Raw genomic sequence first — 25,511 nt, 5'->3', positions numbered from 1 at the left:
ACAAAAATCTAACTTAAAAAGTGAGATTATCAGTAAGTTTCAAATAATTATGCCCTGATCATAAATGGTCTTTATTTAAGAATGCATATGCTTATGATTCAAAGTCAAATATTTTTAAACTAAAACTAATAAAAATCAATGTGAAAATGTTTTATTTAAAATAGTTACAAGGGGCAAGAAGACAGCAAGTCTTTAAAGATCAAAAGTAAGCTTCCAAGCTCAAAAATAAAATTAAAATCTCATATCACCATTATGTTTAATAACAAATATTTGGCCAACAGATTATAATTGTACAATAAATAAAAAAGGCTTTCTAATTTTTCTTCTTTACCCAAAACTCATGAGCTGATGAATTAACAATAGGGAGTTAATAATCTTCATTTAAAAAAAGGCACATTCAGGCAAAATAGTTCAGGTGATTGTAAAATGCAGTGTTAAAACTCTGTACATAATCAACGGACTGCAAATAAATTACTCTGGAAAACATGACAGGAGAGTTTCTGAAAACGCAGGCGAACGCGAGGATACCGCCTCCTTGTCAAAGCTGCTCTGTCTCTGACGGCAGGCCAGCAGGAAGGTGCAGCAAGAGACCGTCCCAGGACTCTGAGAAGGGTCCCCGCCCCACAGTCCGTTGTCCTCTGGTGCTGTCAGAGGCTTGACCTCCTCTCTGGTCTCGGCACACACTTTGTGATGGCTGCTTTCCACAGCACTGGGGCGAGCAGGAGGCTAAGTGTGGTCACACTCAGGATAAGGAGGTACACCTGCAACACATGGGCAGAGTCACAAGAGTTCTGGGAGGTCAAGCGTACAGCCTGCACGTCTCACTGAGTGTCAGGAAGTTCTGTAGCTTCAGAGAGCGCACTGAATAGCACATGCTGAGGACGTGCTCTCCCCGAGTGTCAGGAGGTACACTGTCACCCAGAGCTCAGCCATCTTTAAAGAAAGACAGAGTGGCCGTGGCCCGCGGGGGAGAGGACATCTGCAGTGGGAAGAACTGGGATTTGACCACTGATGGAAAGCCGTGGTGCGTTCTGATAAATTCGAGGGTAGCAGCCTGCTTTCTCTGCTGGCCTGAAGTGACCCCTCCAGGGCCCCACACACGTCAGAGGGACTCAAACTGGATCTATGCTTTTCCCATGATGCAGCTGTGCATGGGGTCCAGTGACCCGCATTCTCTCGTTAGAAAGGACTCTACTCCACGGTGCTTTGACTGTGTCCCTTACACTGCCGTCTCCTCACACTCCTCCCACAGAGAGACCACCACTGAACTGTAGATGCTCTGAGGGCTTCCCTGGGCTTCCCTGGGCTTCCCTGGGCTGAGCGTCTATTGTAGGTTCAAGAGAACAGGCCACCTTTCACTTCTCAGCCTGCTAATTACAATTACTGTAGAAGACAACGGCATCAAGGACAAGAGCAGGATGCACTAGGTCTTTTCCCCTAAGAAACCTAACACCTTAAATGAGAAGGAAGCAGCCAGGTCCAGCTTCCATGACTCCCATCATAGCTTCCTTCCAGGCCAGCTCAGTGCCCACTGAGAGCATGCTGCTGTCCCCGAGGCCCGGTGTGCCTGGACTCCCAAGTCAGGTACAGCGGGGGCTGGGGAGTGTTCACTCTTTCCCAGAGATGCTTGCACTGAAGCATTCAAATGTGCTCCACAGGGCTGTCACGCCTGTCGAGTTATAGACTCTCACCTCTCTCGAGATGATGCCCGCTCTTCGTGCTCGACTCCCCAGAACAAAGGAGAACTCGCTGACCTGTGCCAGCCCTGCTGATACAATCCACTTGATGTACTGGCTGCTCCTTGGCAGGATGAGAGACAAGACCAGCACTGCCAATACAAACTGTGAGAACAGTTTATCACATCACTATTCATGACCAAAGGCCAGACGAAGTTACTCTCATAATACAGAATCGAGATGGAAAGAAAAAAAAAAAAAAGCTTCTAGTCCAAATCAAGCAGAGAAGTACATGCAGAGGCATGTCAAATAGCCAGAAGGCACCAAATTAACAGAAACCATCCGAAATCCATATAGGACAGGAAGGCAAAGTAAGAGGTTCGAATTCATTGACAGAAAGTGAGCCTTCCCCCAGCAAATCAAGTCAACAGCATTAAATATTAAGTGCTCAAGACAGAGGTTCATTCCATACATGAGATGGTCTCTGGTGAGCAGCCTGGAACCGGCAGGCAGCTCGGCACTAGCAACTCGCCAGATAGTGCCAAATAGGCAGTCACACTGTGGCTTAGCCACCAGTACAGGTCACACAGTAATTGCGGCCATGAGGATGGACATTTGGAAGTGCCCACCGGGTTTCCTGTATGCTGAAGCACACCTCCATCAGGAAGGAGGCGCTGGCAGCTCCTCAGACTTATCCACAACAAGCCTGCAGACCTAGAGAGATGCTCCCCAACCTGGCTTCTGCTAATCCCCCGCACCCCAATTCTGAAACGTCATCCTAACATCCAAACCACTGGTCCAGACCTGCCTCCTTGGATCTGCCAAGGGCATGGATCAGGAGTGTCTCCAAACAGAGGCATTTGGAGACACAAGTGTCATGGGGGTTCTGCGGGACTTATGCAGTAGCTGGCTGGAAACAAGGGCCAATGGGAAGTGCTGTGCTGTGTAATAAGTAATAGAGCAGTGTGGACTTCACCAGCTCTGAGTGCTAAGAGACAGCCTCATACCTTCATGACGACCACAGACAGGGTGAGGAATACCAGCACAGTCAACTCATAGATCACAAAGGTGGGGAACACATGAAGCCCTGTGGGAGACAGAGAGACAAGACACCTCAGAACAGGCTCCAGCCATCTCTCCACTACAGATCTACAACTCTAGCATACTAATTAAACTTGCTCTTACAGAAGAACTAAACCAAAACCCAAGTCCTTTTGAGGGCTTTGGTAAGACCCTCGCCCTCTCCTAGGGAAAGAGAGAGGTATGGCAGTCCTCCTCCATGAGGCCACACCCACAGAGAATGCAGCAAGATCCCCAGGAGGCACAGGACCCTGCACTCCTTGCAGACTCGGGACCTGGGCACACACAGCTTGTGTATGCATGGCAGCCACAGCAAAGGTCGGGAAATGTTCCACATCTGCACACAGTCTTTGACATTTCTCACCATGGGGCATGCCTTGCCCTAGGCCCTTCTCGCTGTCCTTTGTTCCTCCCGAAAAGGACAGGTGGCTATAGGTGAAAGCGTCTCTGCCCACTCAAAGCTTTGTCATCTTCTCAGGAAAACACTAGTACCTGGAGATTGTCTTCCCATCAGAGGTTCCTGCCCCAGAGTCAACCACTCAATAGACTCTGTGGCCTCAGCTCCTACAGACCATGTTTCTGTTTTACTCACAATCACAAACGTAACTTTCTTTCCTAGACAGTTTCCTCTTCCTGAGACACGGAGATGCTTCCTCAAAGTGGTTCGGACTCCGGTATGTATCCCCTGACCCTGCAGCCTCTCCAGCTGTACATCCAAGGTCCTTTTGGGACCCTCTCCTCTTTTAAAGATCTGTTCTCAGAGCTCATGCCTGGAGATCAGACTGCTACCCTAAACTATGACTGGACCCCCTGCCTCTTCCCACCACATTCCCGAATGTTCCTCATGTCCTGTTAGGCCCACGACAGGCCCCTGGAGCCTCCTCATTTGCTAGCTGGTTATAAGTCCTACAGGCTGTCCAGTCCTGGCCACTCAAGACCTGTACCACCAACCCACACAGACCTCCTTGGTAAGGCCATAGTTTAGATGTTTTTGGTCAGAGCCCATCCACATAGGTATAACTAAGCTCAAAAGCTGTATGTGGTACAGTAATACTCATCCTGTCCCACAGCAACCACAGCTGGTGGAGAGTCCCCAGTCCCAGCCCACATGGGACAGGCAGAACCCACACACTGGGGCACCTAAGCTCTCTGTCTTCCTAGATTCCCGCCTGCATGCCACCCAGGAAGACCTCTCTTCTCAATAGACAGGAGGTTGGGCCGCGCTGTGGACAACTCCCAATTGACCCACATCTCTCCCATGGAATGGCCTGTGCCAGGTAGTGGTCTGACCTCTCCCATCCCCAGGCTTTCCCAGGAGTCCCTCCTCCTCCCAGGAGATACTGTGCTTCCTACCCTAGTTAGGACGCTCTCCTGCAATGATGACGTTTGTCTAGCCCGTGCACACAGGGGGTTTCTGCACCTGGGCTGTAGGCAGAAAACACCTTCCAGATACCTAAGCCTACCCAGAGCCCTCCTGCTCTGTGGACGGCATCGCTTTCTTGCCCAGATGTGTGTGAAGGGACAGCTGGGACATAGAATCCACTAAAACCAGTGGTGAGGACATGGCAAAGGTGAGGCAGAGAATCTGCATCTCCACAGCTTTGCCACAAGCAGCAGTGACAGGAGGACAAAGGAGCCGTCCGTCAGTCGTGAAGCCGCTGCCGTTTGCTCTCATGGTGAGCACCACATGCTCTCAGCATACGTACGGCGAACTATGCAGGCTCCACCACTGGCCCCAGGCGGTCTCTTGGTCTCAACTGTACTTGCTTCCTCAAGTCTGGACTTGAGAGGCAAGTGGATGAAATATGTCATGAGAAGTACGTGGTCATCCTCATGGTCATTATGATGGCCAGGCTGCAGGTGTAAGGTCTGCAAGATTCCCCCAAACCAGATCCCATTAGGTGGGTAAGGACCAACTGCTAGGCCCTGCCCCTCAGAATCTTCTTAATCCCCGGGGAGGTGGTGGTGGTGGTGTGTGTGAAATACTCAAAACTGGACCAAGCGGTTTGCATTGTTCACAGAACCAGATGAGGATGGCTGGCAGTGTGCGGCTGCAGCCTCTCTTCTCCAGAGAGAACACCACAGGTCCTGGATCCACCTCTGCCACTGCAGCAGGCTATGGACTTCACTGGGCTCTACAAACCCCGCTGCAGCTTTCTCCACAGGGCCATCTGGAGTCAGAGTCTGCAGGAGGTAACCAAGGTGTGAGGACACAGGGGTGACCCCGTCTGACAGGGCTGTGTCTAGTATGAGGGAGTCCGTGAACATTTTCTTTCTAGTAAAGAAACCTGGAGGCATGAGAGAAATGTGTTGTTTGAGGGACCTGGTCTGGGGTCTTTAGTCCTAACATCCGAAGCGAGCCACTGATATAATAGCTGTGTCCTAGAAAAACTGAATTTCTAAAACAGGGGGCAGACTAGTTGCAACATGGACTAACCCTTGTCACTGGTCAGAACATGGGCTACAAAGTCTGGTGCCCTATCTCCACTGTGCTGCCCACACAACCCCGGGTCACAAAGCCTCCAGCCTCACAACAGCTCCAGTCTCCCCCTCAGCCTGGTGTCTTCCTTCCACACAGAAAGCCCTTCCTCGCTGTGGGCCGCAAACTGCTCCTTGTTCCTCACGCCCTTCAAGTGCAGTCTCTTCTCAGACACAGGCTTGCGGCAAATGTCCTGGGATTAGGGCGGTGGCTGTCTGGTAGCCGTCCGTGGACTTGTTAACGGGCACCTGCAGCTACATTTCTGCCTCACTCACCTCAAGGCTGAAGTGTCTTCTGAGTGGAGAGCATGTCATTTACACGATTAGAGCCCTGAACAAAGAGATGGCCCACTGACTGGAGATTAGACCGATGGCTGTATGCAGGTTTCTTCAGAACGAAGCTTGAATTTCCCAAAGCAGACACACATGGAATCTAAACATCAGGGAGCAGATGTTTCTGATCGAATACTATGCTGGCAGAACTCCGGGTGTAAACTGACCTGCTCTGGGGCTGGAGAGATGGCTCAGCAGTTAAGAGCACATAGTGCTCTTGCAGAGGACCTGAGTTTGGTTACCAGCACCTACATTGGGTGGCTCACAGCCAACTCCAGACATCTCTGGACTCAAAAGCACTTGCACTTATGTGCAGATACCCACACAGATACATACATATAGTTAAAAATAAATCAAATCTTAAAATAAAAATTAAAAAAAACAAAAAAACAAGAACTACTCCAAAATTTAGATTCTCACTTTTACTCCTAGCCTTTGATCCTAGCACTCAAGAGGCAGAGGCAGGCAGGATCTCCATAAGTTCGAGGTCAGTCTGGTCTACAGATTGAGTTCCAGGACAGCCAGGGCTACATAAAGAGACCCTGTCTCAAACAAACAAACAGACAAAAATATGGATATTCAATGATTCCAGATGACAAGATATGGAGAGGGAGCACACATTAGCCAGGTGGCCTGGGGGATATGAAAATGTGTCATATAAAGCTTGGAGCTCACCTCGGTGAAGGTGGACCATCAAGTGGGAACAGAAGGCCAGAGAGTCAGAACTAGCAAGCTGTTGACATGCTCCGTGGGTGTCAGAGGGTTGAAGCTGGGTACAGGAGAGAGGCTAGAGAGGGGTCTTGGTCTGTGTGGGTCATCCTACACTTGGCTGATGTCTTGTGCCCAAGGGCCTCCCCACTGTGAACCTCTCCTTCAAGATGGACAGAGCTATGGACAGCCTTTTGTATTTCTTTTATTTATTTATTTGTTTGTTTGTTTATTGCCGCCAGTGCCCGCCAGGGGGCCGGGCCCACCAGCCTTTTGTATTTCTATGTAAATCTCAGGACTATGCTGTGGGATGCCTTTCTGTATGCTGTGAATATATGTTGTGTGAATATGAATTTGGTTGGTGAACAGAGGTACATTGGCCTATGGCAGGGCAGGATGGATCCAGGCAGGAAAATTTAAGAGAGATAGGAGGAGGAGGAGGAGAAAGGAGAGGCAGAGAGATGCCATTTGACCATCCAGGGAGCAACATGTAATGGCACACAGGTAACGCCACAGAACACGTGGTGACATATAGATTAATAGAAATGGGCTGAGTTTAGTTATAAGAGCTAGCTAGCAAGAAAATTGAGCCATAGGCCATGACCATGCAATTCACAATTGATGTAAGCCTCTGTGTGTTTACTTGGGTATGAGCAGCTGCAGGACCAGGCGGGACACAGGAAAACTTGCAGCTACAGGACTAGTTTTCCACATCCTGAGGGACTGCACTCCATCTGCAGACCACAGCAAAGCACATGAACATCCAACAATAAAGCATCGGGACGAGGGGGCCAGGGTGCATTAGGACTCTGTCTGCTGTCCCTGCTTCCAGGATGAGACCCACTGAATTCCCACATGCCTGGCATCCTTAGGAGCCTGGCACAGGGACCTGAGGGCAAAGTTTAATCCCCTGAAGGTCACCTGAAATGGCTATACACATCCTCACCAGGGCACTGACAAAACCTGACAAGCAACCAGCTAATTCTTGTTCTTTTTTTCCCTCCCCATCTTCCCTTTTTTAAAGTAAGTCTTTTCCTCAGACTGCAGAAAAGCATATTTACATACAGACATTACAGACGATCTCACGTGCTTATCAAAGGCATTGCAGCCCTGCGGGGGAGTACCTATGGATGCGAAGAAGATGATGGCCAAGAAGTCACGGATAGGCTCGATGTAAGTCATGATTTCCTCTGTGACCATGTGCCCTTGAGAAGAGACCAGTGCTCCAGCCAGGAAGCAGCCAAGCTCCATAGAGACATCCAGCAGCTCTGTGACCTGGGGATGAGGAATCAGCTTCATTCAGAAACACATGGTACTGCCCAGGCTGATATACTTAAGGGTGCTCACAGCCTGACACTCCTCAACCCAACAGAAGAACCACAGTGGACAGCAACACCATCTCTGGGGTGGTGCCTAGTACCCAAGCACTACCCCAGAGATGTAGGTTCCTATATGCGGCCCCAGAAGGGCCCAGGAGTGGCCAGAGAGACCATACATCAAAGACTAACATTGGTCGAGCTAACCATACTTGGAGAGAAAAAAAATTAATATTTTAAAGTCACTCATGTAGATTGCTGTGCTATTTTTATATTTCCCAACCTTTATTTTAGTTTTTAAGAATTTTTATTTTATTTTCTGTGCATTGGTGTTTTGCCTGCATGTATGTCTATGTGAGGGTGTCAGATCCCCTGGAACTGTTACAGACGGCTGTGAGGTGCCATGCAGGTGCTGGGAGCTGAATCCTGGTCGTCTAGAAGAGCAGCCCTGAGCCATCTCTCCAGCCCACCAACCTTGACTCTGAATAGTTGTAATACATTTTTAAATCTACATCAGGAAAGAGCCAGGCTTCACCACTAAAACTATTCCTGTTACTGACAATCTCAACCCTCACCGAGAAGACAGACAACCACCAGCAGGCAACCACACTGACAGGGCACAGAGGGAGCTCCCATCAGGACGGAGGGGATGAGAAGCATAAAGAAGTGAGCCAGGGCAGACGGAACTATAGAAAACAACAGTCCAACACGAAACACTTAAAAAAAGAAGTGCCGCTTACAATGACATCAAAAACACCATCAAACAACAAGACACAGATGCCACAAAATGGCAGGACCGTCAAACCCAACACAAGATGCCACTGAGGTGCCAGAAGGAGCCAACAGTGAGGAGGCAGACGCTCTGCACCAGGAAGGTGTCACTACCCTCTGAAGGGACCGACGAACTTAGGGATGCTGGTGAGACTTATGCAGGCATGAAAAATGAAAGGCTAGACCTGAAAACTTATGAGGAAGTTGGAGAAATCGCAAATAAAACTACGATGATCCTGACGCAGAACCAAATTTGGGCCAGAATGCTACTGGATTACAAAACAGTGTGAGAGCAAGCACGGATTAAGATGCAAAGCAGTAGCAAATCAAAATAACACCCCCAACCCATGCATAACCACACACACACACACACACACACACACACACACACACACACACACACACGCAAAGACACATGTACACATCAGTCCACTAGATATATACCCACACAAATATATACATACACTATCCACATGTATTTACAAAAGTGCACATGTGCACGTATACCTCATACAACAGGTACAAGAATGAATTTAAACATTCAAATGCACAACACAGCTACTTGGATTCGGACAAAGCAATGGGCAAAGATTCTTTTCTACAGTTCACAGCCCAGGTGGACTGTAGATCTAAACGAGAAAAGTGGACTGATGATACTTGCAGAAGAACACCACAGAACATCCTCACGAACCCAGCGCATCACACGTCTGTACAGAATATGGCAAGTGCTAGCCAGAAAGAAAAAGCTTATTGGAGTATATTGAAATGAAGAACCTCAGTTTATTAAAAATTGCCATTCAGAGCAAGCCAGGGCCAGAAAGACATTGGCAAGAATGGATGTGACACAGAACACCATGTAACCGTATTGACAGAAGTGCTGGCACATTCTACACGTGGACCTGAAGGCCCCAGGCTGGAAGGAGCCAGATGATAATAGCCATGTGGTGTCTGATCAAATTTAGATAAAAAATACCAGAAAGCAGCAGCAAGTCCACAGTGACGGACAATAGACCAGTGCTTATGGGGACGGGGTGAAGAGGGGAGAGTAATGGGGTGCTCTGCCACTCGTCAGTGGTGACAGCGGCACAGCAGTGTTAGCATGCTGGGAACCACCAAATCACACAGGAAGATGTTTAAAATAGTGACGGTTATGCTAAATAAATTTCATAGCTGCTTTTTTAATGGGACAAAAAACTTGCCAAAAATATTTTTTAAAGCCTACGAATGAATGAGAAAATTACCAATTCCATAGAGAAACAACCAGACCACATTAAGGTGCGTCCAGAGCAGATCCCAGGTGTTTTGAATCTCTTAAAAGGACAGCTGACTCCAGCAGCCCCAAGGAAATGGGGATCAGAACCCACTGTGTATGTGTACGCAAACACACGAAACAGAAGAGCTAAGATTAAAGACAGACAGCAGCAAGTGTGCGGAGGAGGGTGTGGAAGAACCGGCCCCCATCCATGTCCATGTCACAGATGAGACTTCGGGCAAACTGAGCAGCAGTGAAGGTAACCAGATGTGTATTCCAAGCCCAGCCATTCCACCTCCTCAGAAATGAAGTCCAGGAGCGAGAGCCTGGGGAACAGCAAAGGGCCTCTCTCACACCACCCCTAACCGGAGCATCAGCGACAAGCACGGTACCGATGTCTGATGTGCAGAGGCCGGCACTCCCTGTCACACCTAGAGCCTGATGGCAGGTACCCAACCAACACTGCTGAGGGAACAGAGGGAGAAACCAGGCGCCGATGAAGAGTCACTCGGGCTGCTACATCCCCGGGGAGGGCGACATGGACCTCCACAGACAAGACAACCTTGCTGGAGGTTACTATCAAAAACAAACTACTCTGGAATAGACAAAGCAGGGGAAATTCTTAAATAAGTAACATTCTAGGATTAATTACAGTCATCATGAGCAGAAGTAAATGTTGTGCTTCCCCAAGGTTATAAAATAATGCTATACATAAGAAACAGTTTGCTACTTTACTTCTTAACACTGAACCATTAATCTCAAGACAGTTTGAAGAGCCCTTAGGTTCCCAAGGCAGTGTCCTGTCTAACCCAGTGGCTTGGCCGGGCTACCTGCCAGTCTTTCCCAACCCCTAGTACTCACTTCCTTCCTCAATTTCTGAAATTGCTATTTAATAAGTACTATACAAATGGATTCACTCAGTCATATACAGCCTTTGAAGAACCGCTTTCACTCTGCATGGCTCCTGGGCTTTGTGCGGACTAGTGGTTTTACGGTAGGGCAGCAGATATACCCTAGTTTCTACTTATTTATTTAGTGTGTGTATGTTGATGGGTGTACACGTGCACTTATGGAGGCCAGAGGTCAACATCAGCTGCCTTATTCAATCATACTCCCTCTATCGTCTATTTTTTTAAAGATTTATTTATTTATTATGTATACAGAAGAGGGTGCCAGATCTCATTACAGATGATTGTGAGCCACTATGTGGGTGCTGGGAATTGAACTCAGGACCTCTGGAAGAGCAGTCGGTGCTCTTAACCTCTGAGCCATCTCTCCAGCCCTCTCTTCTATTTTTTAAGTATTTATTTTTGGAGCTTACCTATCCAGCTAGACTGTGCAGCAAGCAAGCCCCAGGGATGCTTCTGTTCCTGCCCATAGCACCTTCACACTCATTGGATTACAGGAACTTATTATTGCCTGGCTTTCTGAGTGGGTGCGGGGATCCACGCTCAGGGCCTCGTGCTTTCAAGGCAAACACTTTAACAGTCTCCCCAGCCTGATACACCACAGTTCCTTACCATTCACCTTGAAGGACAATTGCACTGGATTTGGTTATCATAATCCAGAGTGTTATGGACATCCATGAGTTGGAGTGAACACACACCTTCATTTTTCCAGGATAAATGCTGAGGCATGGCTGCTGAACAGTACTACAGTGGAGGTGTGTGGGAACACCGCTGTTACTAGTTAGACTGTTTAGGACATCTCTGGGCCTTTCCCCACTCTTAGGAGAAGTCTACTTTCTAACACAAGTCTGGTTGGTCTGTTTTTATCTCTTGTATTTTTAAAAATTACATCATTTCCCCTCCTCTTCCTCCCTCTAAATTCTCTTACACCCCTCTTTCAAACACATACATGGATCTGTATTTAAAATCCCCTTTATGGCCACAGAAGTCATACCACTAACCAGCTCATCCTCACCAGAAAGAATAAAAAGTGTTTTTAACTTGATCCGCTATTTTGAATGCAAAAGCTGTGTGAAGCTTAAGAAATGTGCTTATGTGCCTTTTCATGAACACATATCTGTTTTTAAAAATGCAAACCCTGTCTGGAAATGCAAAATAAATGCAGCACTCACAAATCATATTTTCACAAAGTGCCTGGTAACTATCAGATAGGCTCAGCCGTGGCAGGATAAACCGTGTCTGGAGTAAACACTCCTAACTTGAATGTTTTAGCCACTTCTCCGGGGAGAAGGTGGAGTCATCACAGGCTTCGGTGAGATCGGCTCTGCACACAGGGCCATACACACCACAGATACTGGAGGATTACCGTCAACATGAGAAAGATGAACGCGGACACGCCTAGGATGAGGATCTCCTTGTTCCCTTTGCTTTCCACATGCAGCTTCCGGTAATACGGTCCTATGAGGTAAGTCTTTATGATGAGACATAAGAGAAAAACAGCAGCCAGCGAGAAGAGGATCTGTCCAATCAGAAAGAGGATCCGCAGTGCTTCCATGACAACGCTGGGGAGAGAGAGAGATGGCATTCACCTCCAAATATATTCCTTTAAAGTCCATAAATAATCTTTTTTTAAAAATTTTTTTTTTGAGACAGGGTTTCCCTGTGTAGCTTTGTGCCTTTCCTGGAACTCACTCTGTAGCCCAGGCTGGCCTCGAACTCACAGAGATCTGCCTGGCTCTGCCTCCCGAGTACTGGGATTAAAGGCGTGCGCCGCAGCCGCCACCAGCCGGCCCATAAATAATCTTTTAACATGTTACAAAATAAATGACTGAATTATACACATGTTCTATTTTTAAATGCTAAAATAAAATCTCTATATTACATTAATTTAGAAAAGTACGTCATGTGACTCAAATGTGGGTTGTCTTGGGATCTCTGCTTTGGAACAAATGAGTTTTTGAGGGTGTAGGAGTTTCCACGAGGACTGGGGAGGTGCCAGTGGGTGAAAGCATTTGCTCCCCAAACATGAAGGCCTCAGCTCAAATAACGAGCACCATTAAAAAAAAGGCCAGGTGTGGTGGTGCACACTTTTAACCCCAGCACTCAGGAAGCAGAGGCAGGCAGATCTCTGGGAGTTCAAGGCTAGCCTGGTCTACAGAGCAAATTCTAGGAAAGCCAAAGCTACATAGTAAGATTCTGTCTCAAACAACAACCAAAAAGAGCTGGGTGTGGCCACATGTATGCTCATAACCCCTGTGCCGTGGGGGTCAGAAATGGCGGAGAGCTGGGTCTTGCTGGTGCCAGCTTAGCTCCAGATTCATTGAGAGGCCTTGCCTCAAGGGAACGAGACAGAGTCATAAAGCAGGACACCTGGTAGCTTCCGCTGCATGCACACCCCTCCCCATATGCAAGTACACTGCACACACACACACACACACACACACACACACACACACACACACCCCATAACATACATTCATGTACACACCACACACACACACACCATACTTGTGCATTCATGTATACCACACACCCATACATCATACACAAATGCACACCACACATTCACATGTATACACACATACACACACACACACACACACACACACACACACACACACACACGTATACCCAGTGTGGGGCTGTGCTAATCTTCCAGTCCAGGGGCTGGTGTACAACAAAGCCAGAATCACCTCGTTGGTGCCACCACAGCCTGTGCTCAGAGACATGTGACATGAGTTAGGGCACCACCCTGGGGAAGGTACCATGTAGCTTTTGTTTTGTTTTGTTTTTCAAGACAGGGTTTCTCTATGTAACAGTCCTAGCTGTCCAGGAAACTCCCTCTGTAGACCAGGCTGGCCTCAAACTCAGAGATCAGAGATCCGCCTGCCTCTGCCTCCCGAGTGCTGGGGTAAAGATGTGTGCCACCACCGCCTGGCCTTGTGTAGCATTTTTATGAACAAATGACTGTAAGTCAAACAAGCAAACACAGTGTACGGACACTTACCTGGACGACGTGCTTGCTCCCGCCTGTATGAGCGTGGGCATGACGGCAATGAACAGCCCCAACTGCACATCCTGCATCACCAGCATGCCAAGCAGCACTGTGCTGTAATCAATGTCGCCTGCTGGGGAAACAGCTACTCAGAACAGAGGCTCAGAGACTCAAGAGTACCCGTCAAAACCCAGGCCCCGGGCGACTGCGGTACATGCCTGTCAACCCGAATCCAACCTCCAGAACCCACGGCAATGTGGAAGAGGAGCTGACGCCACAGCGTTGTCGTCTGAGCTCCACAAGCATGCCACGCACATGCTCACAGACACGCACAATAGTAAAATTAAAAGAAAAAAAAATCATGGGACTTGACGTATTTTCAAAAGAATTCAAATAACCTTCATCATTTAAATAAAAACAACTTTAAATCTCTTTGGAGCAGCAGGTGGGGCACACTTGTAGTCCTAACTACTGCAAGGCTGAGGCAGAAGGACCCTTTAGTACAAGAGTTTGGGGCCATCCTGAGCAATAGAGCAATGTCTATCTCGAGACCAACTTCAACAGGTTTATAACCTTTAAAATCAATGTTTGCTCTCAAAGAAATTTTTTTATTAGTTTTGCTTGAGTTGGGGTGGGCAGGTTTCACTGTGTTGCCCAGGCTGGCTCTTAGGCTCAAGTAATCCTCCTGCCTCAGTCTGTCAAGTAGCTGGAACTACATGTGTACACCATTGCCCATAAAACATTTTATAAAGAAAATCACCAAAATAGTTTATTTCTATTGCTGGTAACATAATTATGGCAAAATGCCATAATCAAAAGACACGGTGGCAGACAAGATGGCGTGCTTGGAAAATGGAAATATGAGCTGCCTTTACCCCCAGCCAGTCTCGGCCCTTATGGTGACAGGTTCCACATTCTGCATACCACTAGAGCAAACCCCCACTCTCTTCCCCTCCCCTGGCATGTTCTCCCACAGAAAGGGACTCCTCCTAAACACACAGTAAAGCAGAACTGCGGATTGCATTTCCACCCTGGCGGTCACCTTGTGTTCTTACAGGCCATTGCAAAACCCTGAGCGTGCATGGAGAAAAGCAGAGCGCCACGTGACGTGCAGTGGCATCTGCTGCCAGCTTCCAAGCGGTTGCTGGTGTCACAAGCCCTCCCCTCTCTGAAGAGCATCACAGGCCACACTCGGGTTTATCATTCAGATGTCTCTTTAGGGGGCAAGTGTAAAAGGTCACGTCTCCAGACTTTACATTGTATCAACACAGACATGTTCTCTGTTTCTCCTCTACTCCTGAGATTAGCTCACATTGGTTTCGTAGTTAGTATGCCGACGATTATGCTACCGATGGCATTATCTGTTCTATTACTGAGTACTTGCGTTATTAGTCATTTTTTTTTTGTTATTGAAAGTAATTACAAGACCTTTTAAAGGCATATAACTAGAAAGAGAATTTTCTGTTTTGAAATCATTCTCCAAAGAGGTTAGGCCCACGTACAGTCCCACTGAGAGTGAAGGAGCCCCTGAGACCCGACATTCGGTCAATGCTAGTTCATGTCAACCGAGGCTGAAGCAGAAGACTGAGTCTGCAGGCAGCCTGGGCTACACTTTGAAATGCCGTCTCAAAACAAAACAAAACAAGATCAGAACAGCATCTCCTCCTCTGCTCACAAGTAGAAAGGGGAAATGGCATCACGGGGGTACTGGCTTGTCTCTCCAGGGTGCTCACAAGAAGCAGAATCTTCGTAATTATTCACTCAGGCATCTTCTCCCCCAGGTATGCTTTGCTGATCTTCCCGTGGGTAATTATTCACATGGACTTAAAGAAGTTCCTGCTATGAGCCCGATGACAGTTTACATTGTTGTCAAGTTGACAGGACCTAGAACCACTGAGAGACAAGCTGCTGGGACACTCGTGAGGAAACTATTTGCATTAGGTTAGCCTCTCGGCATGCTGTGAAGGATTTTCTTCATTAGGTGGAGGCAGGAACAACCCCAGATGTGGGCGGAGCCGTTTCTCTGGTTGGGTCCTACACTGAACAGGGCAGAGGGGACTGAGCAGCATCCCTGAACCTCCTTCCTCACTGCAGACACCTCGCAACCAGCCACGTCACGGCTGATGACACCTGGACTTCCCCGAAACTGTGAGCCAAGAGAATCTCTGCCCTGCCTGAGGTGCTTTTGTCAGGGTTATTTTTACCATAGCAACAGGGAGGGTAACTAAAACTCGGTACTTTATGGAGTAAGCAAAAGCCTTTCTCTGGCCTATGCTCATTTATTTAGTTATTTAGTTATTTTTTGGTTTTTTGAGACAGGGTTTCTCTGTGTGATAGTCCCAGCTGTCCTGGAACTCACCTGTAGACCAGGTTGGCATCAAACTCAGAGAGATCCGCCTGCCTCTGCCTCCCAAGTGCTGGGATTAAAGTCGTGTACCACCACGCCCAGCCTATGTTTTTTTTTTAAAGCCTTTTAAAAAAGCCCTAAGTTTACTGTGCTCACAGCTATCAATGTTTTCTTTGGGGTCAGCATTTTATTTTAGGGATTGGACACTAAGGCCATGGGATAACCCTCTTTCCTTCAGTAGTTCTCAAGCTCTGCTCCTCCTGTGCTGCTGTTGACCCATGTGGAGCTCACAGAGGTCAGGGAGGGCTCTGGCTTCTCTCTTTCCATCAGGGCTATTCTCACCAGTTCCTCCTAGTTCCTCCCAGTCCTTAATAGCACCTGGGTTGCCTGTTCAGTCCCACACATGCTTGTGGCAAGGCTCCACTACCTTGTCACAGCCACAGAAAGTCCTGTTATTTTGGAGGGCTCTTCACTCAATATATTTTTTTAATTTATTTATGTCTATGTATGTGAGTGGTTTGCCTGTGTGTATGTATTTGCACTGTGTGTACATGGTGCTAAAGAAGCTAAAGAGAAGGTTGTGAGCTGCTGTGTGGGTGCTGAGAACCGAATCCCAGTCCTCTGCTAGAACAGCAAACGCTCTTACCCACTGAACCATCTCTCAGCCTCTCCTCACTCAAATTCTCAAGAGTCATTCCTGGCCTCTTGGCCTCTAATGAATCTGAAGTTCCTTTTGCCTACTCCCATGAAAACACTGGCAGGTTTCTTTATTAGAACAGCTGAGCTTATAAATTCAAGGAGAAATAACATCTTATAGATCAGGCCTTTTTACCCATGAACACAGACAAATTCCCTAACTCTTGAGTAATACTGCACTATGATTTTTCCCTCTCAAGGGTAACAACACACACCTTTTGAGAGATTTATCCCCAAACCTCTTGTATATTTTATTACTACTATACATTAAAACTTAAAAGAAAGAAGGCAAGATCTTTATTTAGGCAGGCTGGCCTGCATGGCCGAAAAGGACCTTGAACTTCCAATACCCCTGCCTCTCTCTCTCCCAAGTGCAGGGATTACAGGCTCAATCCACTCAGCCTGGTTCAGGCCGTACCGGGGATTGAACCCAGGTCCTCGTGCGTGCTAGGCCAGCACTCTCCCAGTTGAGCTACACTCCCAGACACTGACTCCTCCTCTCCAATCACGTCTCCTGGCAGTGCAGGTGCACCACCTTCCTAACACATTAAATTATAAACTTCTCGCCAGAGTCTACATCCCTCAGAGTATCAGCCTCCCAGCCACACGTACCAACAGTGGCATGTCCTTTGACCTTGTCTACAGTTCTGGTGTGACCTTTGTGACCTTTAAAATGAAACGAAAACAACTCCTTTCCAAGCAGTCCCCAGTAGTCCAGCTCTGTAAATGCCCTGCGCCTGCTGTCTCACTGGCATGCTCCCCACCGCTCCGGACCCTCTGCTCCTGCTGTCCTACAGTGTGGGATACGAGGATGTTGGAAAACCCTTCGCCAGCCTCACCCCCAATCCCATTTCTGCATCCATGGGCTGACTTCCCAGGCAGCTGCAGGGTCTCCACCTCCTGACGTGACCCCATGGTACAGAGAAGGCACGTGCTATTTCTTCAAGCCACTTGTCTTTTCTGTTGAGTGCCGAGATCTCCTTGGACTGCCCATGCTGCTTCTGTATTTTGACATGACGAGGGCAAACTTCTCATTTTTCCCATTCGGTTTTAGAGCTGTACATTAAATCTAAGCCTCGTGTCTTTCCCCGGGTCTGGAAAACCACCAGCCATTTTCCACAGCTTCTCCTAAACACGTCCAGCTTCCCATCTCATCTACATGCATCTAAATGCTTCTTGTCCCTTCTAAGCTTTTCGTACCTGATCCAATTCCACAGACGTGGCGTCTTCGTTTATGTTCAGTCGTTCGATCATGCCTGCTGGGGTCTAGTGGACATTCGTGTGAAGGAGGGATTCACAGACAGAGGCTGACAGCTGTCTTTTCTAGAAGCAGATTTCTTCATGTGCAGGCCATCAGTCAAAGGCTACCTCACACTCCATCGCTCACCCCACTTTCTCAGCCTGTGCCCCCCAGTCCTCCATCACAGGGATATCGGTCTCTGCTAGATCAGCACAGATGTGGCCACTGAGGTGGTGACAGCAAGGTGACTCACCAAGGAAGTGTCACACCCGTGTCCCATGAGTCCCACAGGTCTGGGAGAGCTGGCAGTTTTCCCTTTCCAGTGAGAAGCCCCTTACCCCCAGGCCATACTGGGAGTGTACTGGGACCGTTCCAGGGGGACTCCAGAGCTCCAACCCCAGCTTAGAGTTCAGGAGGTGGGGGAGCAGCTCCGCACACTGTCCCACACAGCTCTCTGTGCCCAGCACAACAGTTTCAGTCTCATTAGAGGAGTTAGCCATGTCTTCTTGGTTTTCTTTTTACATTTTCTCTTCTGTTCCAGACGTGTTCGAGGCATCAACGTGACGATCCCATGACATTTTGGTCTTATGCTTTACTTTCACAAAGTAAGAAGTAAACAGCAACTGTCCCACGAACAAGCATATATGTTAATGCTGCCAAAGACGCAGAGCTTGATGGTAAGGCCACGGGTGACGGCTCCATGCTGCTCTGGTCTCGCCACACCAAGCAGTGACTCAGAGATGACAAAAGTTCACACACAGAGAACAAACCAAGCCACGGACAAGAGCTGGTAGTTCTGTCGATGCAAAAGCGCTCTGGTTTTACAGAAAAATTCGCCACCAATTGTGTTAGCTCCTAGTACTGCCATAACCAAAGGAACCAGCAGTAACACTGGCCCTTCAACAAGCTGCCACCTTCTCTGTAGAGACTTCTGGTCTCGGTCTGATTTCCTTCCAGCTCTCTAATGATGCTAAGCATGTGAGCACACAATGGGTGTTCCTTTTAACCCAGCAGAAGAGCGGAAGCAAGGAGAAACTGAACTCAGCAGTAGGCTAGCCCCTTGAAGTGTTGAACATGTACTGGAGTAGCCATTAACAGCTGGACAATCCTAGGAAGGAGGACTTACAATTTCTCCTCACAGGCCTCCAGTCATGAGTCTGCAGGTGAGCTGCCCATGAACATTAACTAGACACATGCTTAGAACATGCTGCTTACCTACCTTCTTTATCACCCCGGGCACTGCCCATTAGGAACCTGGACACCAGGGGTGTGCTTGATAAGGACAAGCAGGTGGAAATGAAGACACTCTGAGTGGGTCTGATCCGCAGAAGGTGTCCCCACCACAAGCCGAAGGCAATCATCAGTAGTGTCATATAACAAGGTCCTTGTAAAGATATCCTCCACACCTTGAAAAGAACAGATAAGATTCATACACATTCCAGGGACAACAGCCCATCTCCGAACGAGAGCCACAGAGCAGAGAACTGATATTTCAGGAAGGGACTCAGAGCCTATACACCCTAACATAATAAACGCACATCCCAGGCTGAAACACACTCAGACACAGACACTATGTACGGTCATCTCACAGTATCCCTGGAGATTGGTTATAGCCCCCATACCACACCAAATACCAGACACTGAAATCCTCCCGGGACTTTTATTTTTAATTTTATTTATTTATTCTTACGTGTATAGGCATTCTGTCTGCATGTTCATGAGTACACATATTCATGCCTGATGCCCACAGAGCCCAGAAGAGCATGTCAGGCCCCTTGAGAATGGAGTTACAGACGGTTGTGAGCTGCCATGTGGGTGCTGAGAATTGAACCCGGGTCCTCTGGAAGAGCAGCCAGTGCTCTTAACCACTAAGCCATCTCTCCAGCTCAAATCTTCCTATTAAGAATGTATAATATTTATGCCTTCCTGTAGCCTTTAAATCATCTCTAGTTGACTTATAAGACTAAATACAATATAAATGCTATGCAAATGCTTATATAGTATGAATTAGGTAATTAAGGACAAAAATAAATCTATTATATATTGAGTATAAAAATATTTGTTTCTACATATGTTCATTTTGCAGTTGGCTGAATCCATGGATGCAGAACCCAAAATATGGAAGGCTGACCATGGGTCATTTATACACATGACTTCTTTGTCCCCTCCAGTGTATGTATAGACATTTTTTTGTCTTGTTTGTTTGAGACAGGGTTTCTCTGTGTATCCTAGGCTGTCCTGGAACTCACTCTGTAGACCAGGCTGGCCTTGAAGCCAGAGATCCACCTGCCTCTGCCTCATGTGGAACCATAAGGCGGAGACCAACAGAGGCTTTATACAGAGCTAGCCTCCAATGGCTTTTCCATCCCTAATCTAATCTTAGTATAACAATGCCATTCTTCTGGAACTGGGAAGGTGTGGAGATGCTCCTAAGCTGGTCCTGAGATTTCCGACTGCAGCCGAGTGAACACTCACTGACTGACCTCCCATGATGCATAGCCGGGCTGATCAGGAATAAAAGTCTCTGAGATTTCCAAACAAGCCCACGTATAGATCATGTGATCACCATAGAGGCCAATGACAGATGACTGGGTCCAACAGCTGCTTAGTCTCCTCTGCTATGTAGCTCAGACAGACTCACGAGTAGGGATGGGCTGTTGTAGAACATGATTTTAAGGGGTGTTACTTTTGTTTATGTGGCATTTGTTTAACTCTGTGAAGCTGTGTTACTGTGTCTGTCTAAAACACCTGATGGTCTAATAAAGAGCTGAACAGCCAATAGCAAGGCAGGAGAAAGCAAAGGTGGGGCTGGCAGGCAGAGAGGATATATAGAAGGAGAAATCTGAAAGAAGATCAAGTAACAAGATGGGAAGGAGGAGGCCTTCAGGGTCCAGCCACCCAGCCACCCAGCCACCCAGCCACCCAGCCACCCAGCCACCCGGCCACCCAGCCACCCGGCCACCCAGCCACCCAGCCACCCAGCCACCTAGTCAGACACAGATTAAGAAGGAAAGAAAAGGTATACAGGAATTGAGAAAGACAAAAGCCCTGAGGTCAAAGATAGATGGGATCATTTAAGTTAAGAGAAGCTGGCAAACAAACAAACCAAGCTAAGGCCGGGCATTTATAATTAAGCCTCTGGGTGTGATTCATTTAGGAGCTGAGTGGCAGGTCCCCCAAAGAGACAAAGTGTAAGGAAGTAACTAACAACATTTTGGTGCCCAATGTAGAGCCCAGATAGGCTACGTAGGACTTAAGAAAGCCTAAAAAAAGAGGATATAGCTCCTTGAAGAGTTTTTACCTCCTGCTGGTGAGTCCTTGAGCAGCCAGTATATTAAGTAGGAACAAAAAACTAAGTAAAAACACCTGCCACAGCATAAGCATCGGCATTTTAGAGCTCTAGGAAGGTTGAATGCAGTTCTCAGCACGAACTTCTGACAGGCTATGAGCTTTCAGCTTCGCTTTCCTTACTGAGAAGTGGGCGGAGCCAGCTGCCAAAGCCTTGGGCAGAGGTCCCACTGCTTAGCAGTTAAAAAGTTTGTTCATGAAGTCAAAAAGGCTAAAAGATATGCAATAAAGAGGTCTAGACAGGAAAAAAAAACCTCTAAACAGGTTACAGTGTGTTTAACAAGGTGCGTAGGCTTAAGAAAAGGAAAAGGATATAGTCATAGGAAAAAAGAATAGTTTAAAAATAAAGCCTTTAAAGAGAGAAGTAAAGTAATATAAAAAAGAATAAGCCATGCAGAGATGGGAAATACGCAGGGAGTCTGGATCCTGTATGTTGTTGACAGTTGAGAAGAAAAAGGCAGCTGCTAGGACACATGGGGCTGTGAACTGGACTGCTAAATTGAACCAATCTAGATACTTCAGGAATGCCTCAACTTTAAAAAGAAGTCAAAAGCCGGGCGGTGGTGGCGCACACTTTTAATCCCAGAACTCGGGAGGCAGAGCCAGGTGGATCTCTGTGAGTCTGAGGCCAGCCTGGTCTACACAGTGAGATCTGTCAAACGGAAATAAAAAAATGCTTTGGAGTTTTGTTCCCAAAGGAGATGAGAGGCTGTGGATTCCTTCAGGGTTAATATGGATCCCGTTTGATCAGGTAAGACCTCTTGAATCTTGACAGGTGATATCTATCAGTAAAGGTTACTGCTAGTCTTCCCAGAACTTGGTCATTATCACAAATTTTCTCTCTGGGACCCTAAAGATACTTCGTCCACAGACAGCAGGAAGCAGTATGGAGAAAACTACACTCACATTCCCAAGAGTTGGGGTGTGGGGGTGGTCTTTGGTTATTTGGTGGGTTATGGATTTTTGTTATCATTTAGGGGAATATAGAATATTGATACAAATATAAAATTATTTTTGTTATACTGTATATATGTTTCTACTCCGGTTTAAAGGATTTTTTGTATATTGATACAAATTTAAGGTTATTTTTGTTACAGTATATTGTATGTATGTTTCCATTTTTAATTGAGGTATTGTGCTTATGCAGTCCATTTGGAAATGTAGGGTGACATTCTAGTTTTTGAAAGCTATATTATTATAAACTATATAGGATAATCAGGAACATAGGTTAGTGGTTAGTCACTTATAACAGTCAAAATTGTAGATATGTTAGGTATGTTTTCCAGATCATACAGATATATATTTTAGATAGATATATGGTTTTCAAACACTTCAAAGACCTACAAAATATGGCACTTAAAATGTTTTGTTAACCTAAGGTTTTTCATGACAATGAGACACATCTGCTCCTGGCAGCACCAATTTACTTCAGAGATAATAGGCATTGAAGAAATTCCTTATGGAGTTTGCTTTCAATGTGGCAGGGCTAGCCATTTGGGCAAGAAGCTGCTCATGCCGGAACTGATTGATAGTTAGTATGCTGTATAAACTGGACATGCAGGCCCCGCAGGGAAGTGACCGCTGAACTGTGCCAAAACAAGACAGAATAGTCCTACAGGGTTCCTGCTTCACAGAATAAACTGCCAGGCAGAGAGAATAAATAGAAGGAGAAAGCTGGAAGGGATAAAAGAAAGAAGCAGCCAGAGAAGGAGGAGGACTCCAGGGGCAGCCACCCAGCTACATAGCAAGCCACGGAGTAAGAGTAAGACTTACAGAAGTAAAAGAATGGGAAAAGCCCAGAGGCAAAAGGTAGACAGGATAATTTAAGTTAAGGAAAGCTGGCTAGAAACAAGCCAAGCTAAGGCCAAACATTTGTAAGTAAGAATAAGCCGCCGTGTGATTTATTTGGGAGCTGGATAGCAGACCCCCCCCCCAAAAAAAAGAGCAAAACCAAACAACAACAACGGGCAGCCCCACGGAGGCTGGTCCCAGATGCTCAGAGGCCTTTCTCTCCGCTCCTGTACTTGGCAGTTACGTGGTACTCTGGAGTTAACTCACATCTTAACATTCCTGCCACGAACAGTAGGGGTGCCCTGGGCTGCATCTCGTGGAGCCACTTAGGAAGCCCACTCAGCTGTTCAGGCTCATGAATCTGTGGCAGTTATTCCTGTGAGCAAGGTTGGCAATTTTTTAAAACAGTCTTACCAACCCTTAAAGGGCCTGGAGTTTAAGAAGCATGGGACCCTGCTTCTGTCAATCACTAGCCATGAACTCAGGTACCTAACAGATTCTACAGCTTGAGTTTCCACATCTGAAGGGAGGAACAGTGAGACTGAATGATCTTTGAGACAGAAGGAATCTGGGGTCCTTGCGAGAGTAGACCATCCCCAGCACTTCTCCAGCACGTGGAGGGCCCAGGGGGGGAAACGACTCATGGAAAAACTCAGGAACAAGTGGGTTCAGTCAGAAGTTCCCAGTCAGCATGGGACCCAGGATGCATTTGAAATGCAGTCTACTGGTCACCCTGGGTCAGACCGCGTGGGCTTTATCCCCAGGTGATTCCTGCAAAGAAGAATTAGGAGGCTCCTATCGGCAAACTTCCCGCAACTGCTCTCATCCCCAGACAGCTGGGTGCCAGCCCCACAGGCTATCTTAGGTTCTGTTTCTTCTTTCCCGAGGCACATCCTTCTGAGACCCTGAAGTCAAGCAACAGGGCAGGGTGTGATGCACTGTACCTACAGCTGCTAAGGGGCTGAGCACCAAGGGCACAGCAGGAACTTGCTACAAGCACAGAAGAAAGACAAGAGAAGAAACAACTCCAGCTCCCCCGACTCATAATTTATTTAGAGGGAGGTAGAAACTGATAAACTTAAGATTAAAAAAAAAAAAAAGAACAACAACATTCAAAGGCAGGTAACCCCAGCACTAGGGAGGGTGAGGTAGGAGGATCTCTGAGCTTAAGTCCAGTCTTAACTACAGACCGTGTCTCAGAACAAAGAGAATAATTCAAGTCAATTTCAAAGCAGGTCCATGAACCCAGACTAAACAGTCAGTAGGTAGGGATGGACACTCAGGGTGGGGAGACTGCATTCTCTGCCACACTGGGAAGCTCTTCCAGATTCCAGGAACTTTGCTTCTAATCAGCCCTTCTGAGGATTCAGTCCTGAGATGGTGTCCCCCAATTAGTACCGTTTTGGAAAACATTATCAGATGTTTTCTACCAAACATATGCTGCCTACATGGAAGAGACCTACTGGTGTGAAGTGCTCACTTTCCTTCCTTTAGACTGTCCTAAAGCCCCTGTCATTTATAGCTTCATGAGAAGGTAGGGAAGATGAAGGACTGAATACCGTGGTTTGCTAAATCAATACCAATCCTTTGCATTCCAAACCCGGAACTGCAACAGTAACAAGCTGTATCTTGGCGATGAAAGTGCAGAGCCAAGGCACATGTCTAGGTCTGGGGTTCCCACCCAGCATGGATGAGAGCGGAGGAGTGCAGGGCCACGAAACGAAGGCCAACAAGGACTCAAGACAACGCAGGGCTCCTGTCCAACATTCTTCTCCTTTATCAGGCGCGTCACCCCCTCAAGCACCCAAAACACACTCCCTTGACAGCACAAGAGTCCTTCCTTCAGGCTCTCCCCACGTCTAGATCACAAGGGCAAAAGCCTCCGGACAGCGCTAATCAGAACTAGAACTGCTTTATACTGCTTACAAACATGATATTAGTAATATGTCATAGAACGTCATTTCAGCATCAACCCTTGAACACTACAGAAAAAAAATGAATTATGAAAACCAGGAGAAACATTACCAAAGTTCTACCATACAGATGATGTCCCAAACTGATGTCTAGGAAGATCAGAGCCCTGCTGAAGGTCCTATTGCTCATTATAGAACTTTACCTGTCTTGCTTTCCGTGAACCACTGTTTGCATTGACTGTCTCTAGTTAGAAAATCCCAGATGAGGCGGGGGGGGGGGGGGGGGGGGGGGGGGGGGGGGGGGGTTGGGGGGGTGGCACATGCCTTTAATCCCAGCACTCGGGAAGCAGAGCCAGACGGATCTCTGTGAGTTCGAGGCCAGCCTAGGCTACAAAGTGAGTTCCAGGAGAGGCACAAAGCTACACAGAGAAACCCTGTCTCGAAAAACAAAACAAACAAACAAACAAACAAAATCCCAGATGAGCCACTGTACTTGGAAACAGAGGTTCCATGTTTCCAGGAAGCCTGACCAAGACGGCACCTGTGATGGCTGGTCCTGACTTACTCTAACAAAGCAGGACACCCTAGAAATCCCTTCCACCCAAGCTTATTCCTTCCCTACCCCATATTCCTCAAGAGAATGCATAGGAAAAATGGAG

The 25,511-nt window shown here is 47.3% G+C and overlaps 1 protein-coding gene across 5 annotated transcripts in view; it reads right to left on the bottom strand.

Moving 5' to 3' along the window:
• Positions 1–135: 135 nt before the first annotated feature.
• Positions 136–25,511, bottom strand: part of Tmco3 (transmembrane and coiled-coil domains 3) — a 40,514-nt gene continuing 15,138 nt past the window's right edge. For 2 of the 5 annotated variants that reach the window (XM_052751696.1, XM_052751697.1), the window contains exons 8-14: positions 19,020–19,206; positions 13,530–13,650; positions 11,889–12,084; positions 7,400–7,550; positions 2,684–2,763; positions 1,692–1,841; positions 136–761 (exon numbers count right to left, since the gene is read on the bottom strand). In XM_052751696.1, the coding sequence (XP_052607656.1) occupies positions 648–761; positions 1,692–1,841; positions 2,684–2,763; positions 7,400–7,550; positions 11,889–12,084; positions 13,530–13,650; positions 19,020–19,206 (999 nt within the window). In that variant the 3' untranslated portion in view covers positions 136–647. The remainder of the gene's footprint in view (positions 762–1,691; positions 1,842–2,683; positions 2,764–7,399; positions 7,551–11,888; positions 12,085–13,529; positions 13,651–19,019; positions 19,207–25,511) is intronic. The other 3 variants (XM_052751698.1, XM_052751699.1, XM_052751700.1) reach the window with 3 other exon arrangements.

Source organism: Peromyscus californicus, unplaced genomic scaffold (genome assembly GCF_007827085.1).
Source record: "Peromyscus californicus insignis strain IS unplaced genomic scaffold, ASM782708v3 Scaffold_23__1_contigs__length_62951481, whole genome shotgun sequence".
In the NCBI taxonomy this organism is placed as follows: Eukaryota; Metazoa; Chordata; class Mammalia; order Rodentia; family Cricetidae; genus Peromyscus; species Peromyscus californicus.
The sequence above is the reverse complement of the archived record's forward strand: the minus strand, read 5'-3'. Positions and strand labels throughout refer to the sequence as shown.